The sequence below is a fragment of the Sinocyclocheilus grahami genome, unplaced genomic scaffold, assembly GCF_001515645.1.
Source record: "Sinocyclocheilus grahami isolate Dianchi unplaced genomic scaffold, SAMN03320097.WGS_v1.1 scaffold6558.1, whole genome shotgun sequence".
NCBI lineage: Eukaryota > Metazoa > Chordata > Actinopteri > Cypriniformes > Cyprinidae > Sinocyclocheilus > Sinocyclocheilus grahami.
This window is the reverse complement of record NW_015510927.1, coordinates 1-1663: the sequence shown is the minus strand read 5'-3', so window position 1 is coordinate 1663 and position 1663 is coordinate 1. Positions and strand designations below refer to the sequence as shown.

Sequence of the window (1663 nt, the reverse complement as noted above, 5' to 3'; positions counted from 1 at the left end):
CACCAAATAATGTTCTTTTTACCAGCATCATATGACCCCTTTAATAGCAGTCTGTAAGTCTTATAAAGTCACACATTAGCTTTTGATGAGGAAAAGTTTGTCATAAGTAATTATGGAATGTCCACGGCAGCTCTCAAATCTTGTGTTCGCATGTATTCAAGGCTTTGAAAATGCTTCTGTGTGTCATGGTGACTGGAATGAAATTCGACAGCTACACTTTCAGTGAGTAATGACTTTTGTACTATTGCTCAATGCCCTTTTTATGGTACGTTTTGCCCTTTTGGAGACTGACAGTGTAAATAACAATCCACTAGCATTGTATAAAAAAAGGCAGACATATTTTTATTAAGGGGTGTATTTGAAGGTCCTAAAAAAGCTAAATGGTTTTAAAGTGTTGCGTATACTTGCCAAGTTAAAATGCACTTAGAGATAAACGAAGTTCCTTTATAGTGAAGGGATGTGGTAAAAACCTAAGTGTCAAGAATACAGCTAAACTCAAACAATGGTTGCTCGGAGGCTTTTCTTATTTAAAGGGATAGTTCAACCAAAAACTTGGTCTGCCTTGCATCATTACAAACCTGTATGAACGTCTTTCTTCTCTGAGTAAGTCAGTAAGTCAATAATGACAGAATTTTCATTTTTGGGTTAGTCAACATCAATCACTAACCAACCAACCAACCAACTAACCTTAAAAACCGTTTTTATTTATTGTGCAAATTATTTATTATGCTTTTATTTCCTGCCAGGTTTCTGTGCCTGCATGATCCTCATCCTGTTCTCCTCGGAGGTCAAACTGCACCACCTGACCGAGATCATTTTCAAATTCAACGAGGCCAGTTTCGTCTACAAGACGCAAAACGAGAGGTACGACAGATCCTTCTGGCTCGTCTTCCTCACCTTCCTCATGCACGGCCTCAACATCTTGCTCATCCGCCTGGCAGGGATCCAGTTCCCCTTTCAGGAGGCCAAAGAGTCTGATGCAAGCACAGGAGCGGCGGATCTCATGTACTGACCAGCTCTTTTGTTCTACTTCCTCCCCTGCACACGACATCCTACCGCAGCGACTAGCACTTCTAAATAGGAGTCTTCCGATGATCTGCATCCGTTCTGTTTACAGCTGAACACATCTGAGCCTCTTAAGCTATTGAGGCCATGTGTGGTGATGAACTTGGAGATGCCCGCGTGTTTGGAGAGAAGGGTTCTTATCTCGCAGCGGGGAGGCGGGAGTGAGGCTGATGGAGCATTCATTCTGTCAGTCACTCAAACAATTAACCCTCACCATTTCAAACGGCTGATGAAAACACCCTGTAGTTTCCAGTCTGGCTGGGGACATGACAGTTTCCTTTGGTTGTGGATCTTTTATAATCCAGTTGTGGCACAAAGGACAATTCTACAGTGACCCCAGAAAGTTTGGACACTTAAGCCACACTTAATATGAATGTCTTTTCATTAGATAACAAAATGTCAAGCGCCATTTGTTTTAAAAACAGTACAGGCACACTTTTCAAACAGAACATTGCACAAAAGGAAGTTTGTTGGACTTCACACATCTACTAAAAATCATCAGGCGATTAAAAGTGTTAGCAAAAATTGCTAAAACCATAAAAAAAATAAATAATAATAATTACTTAAAATGAAATAAATATGAACTTAAATTAAATTT

At 40.0% G+C, this 1663-nt stretch overlaps 1 protein-coding gene across 1 annotated transcript in view; it reads left to right on the top strand.

Annotated features, from left to right (window-relative positions):
- The window catches only part of LOC107577607 (clarin-1-like), a 7794-nt gene extending 6209 nt beyond the window's left edge, over positions 1 to 1585 (top strand). The window contains exon 2 of the mRNA XM_016263663.1: positions 747 to 1585. Coding sequence (XP_016119149.1) covers positions 747 to 1012 — 266 coding nt within the window. The 3' untranslated portion in view covers positions 1013 to 1585. The remainder of the gene's footprint in view (positions 1 to 746) is intronic.
- The last annotated feature ends 78 nt before the right edge of the window (positions 1586 to 1663 follow it).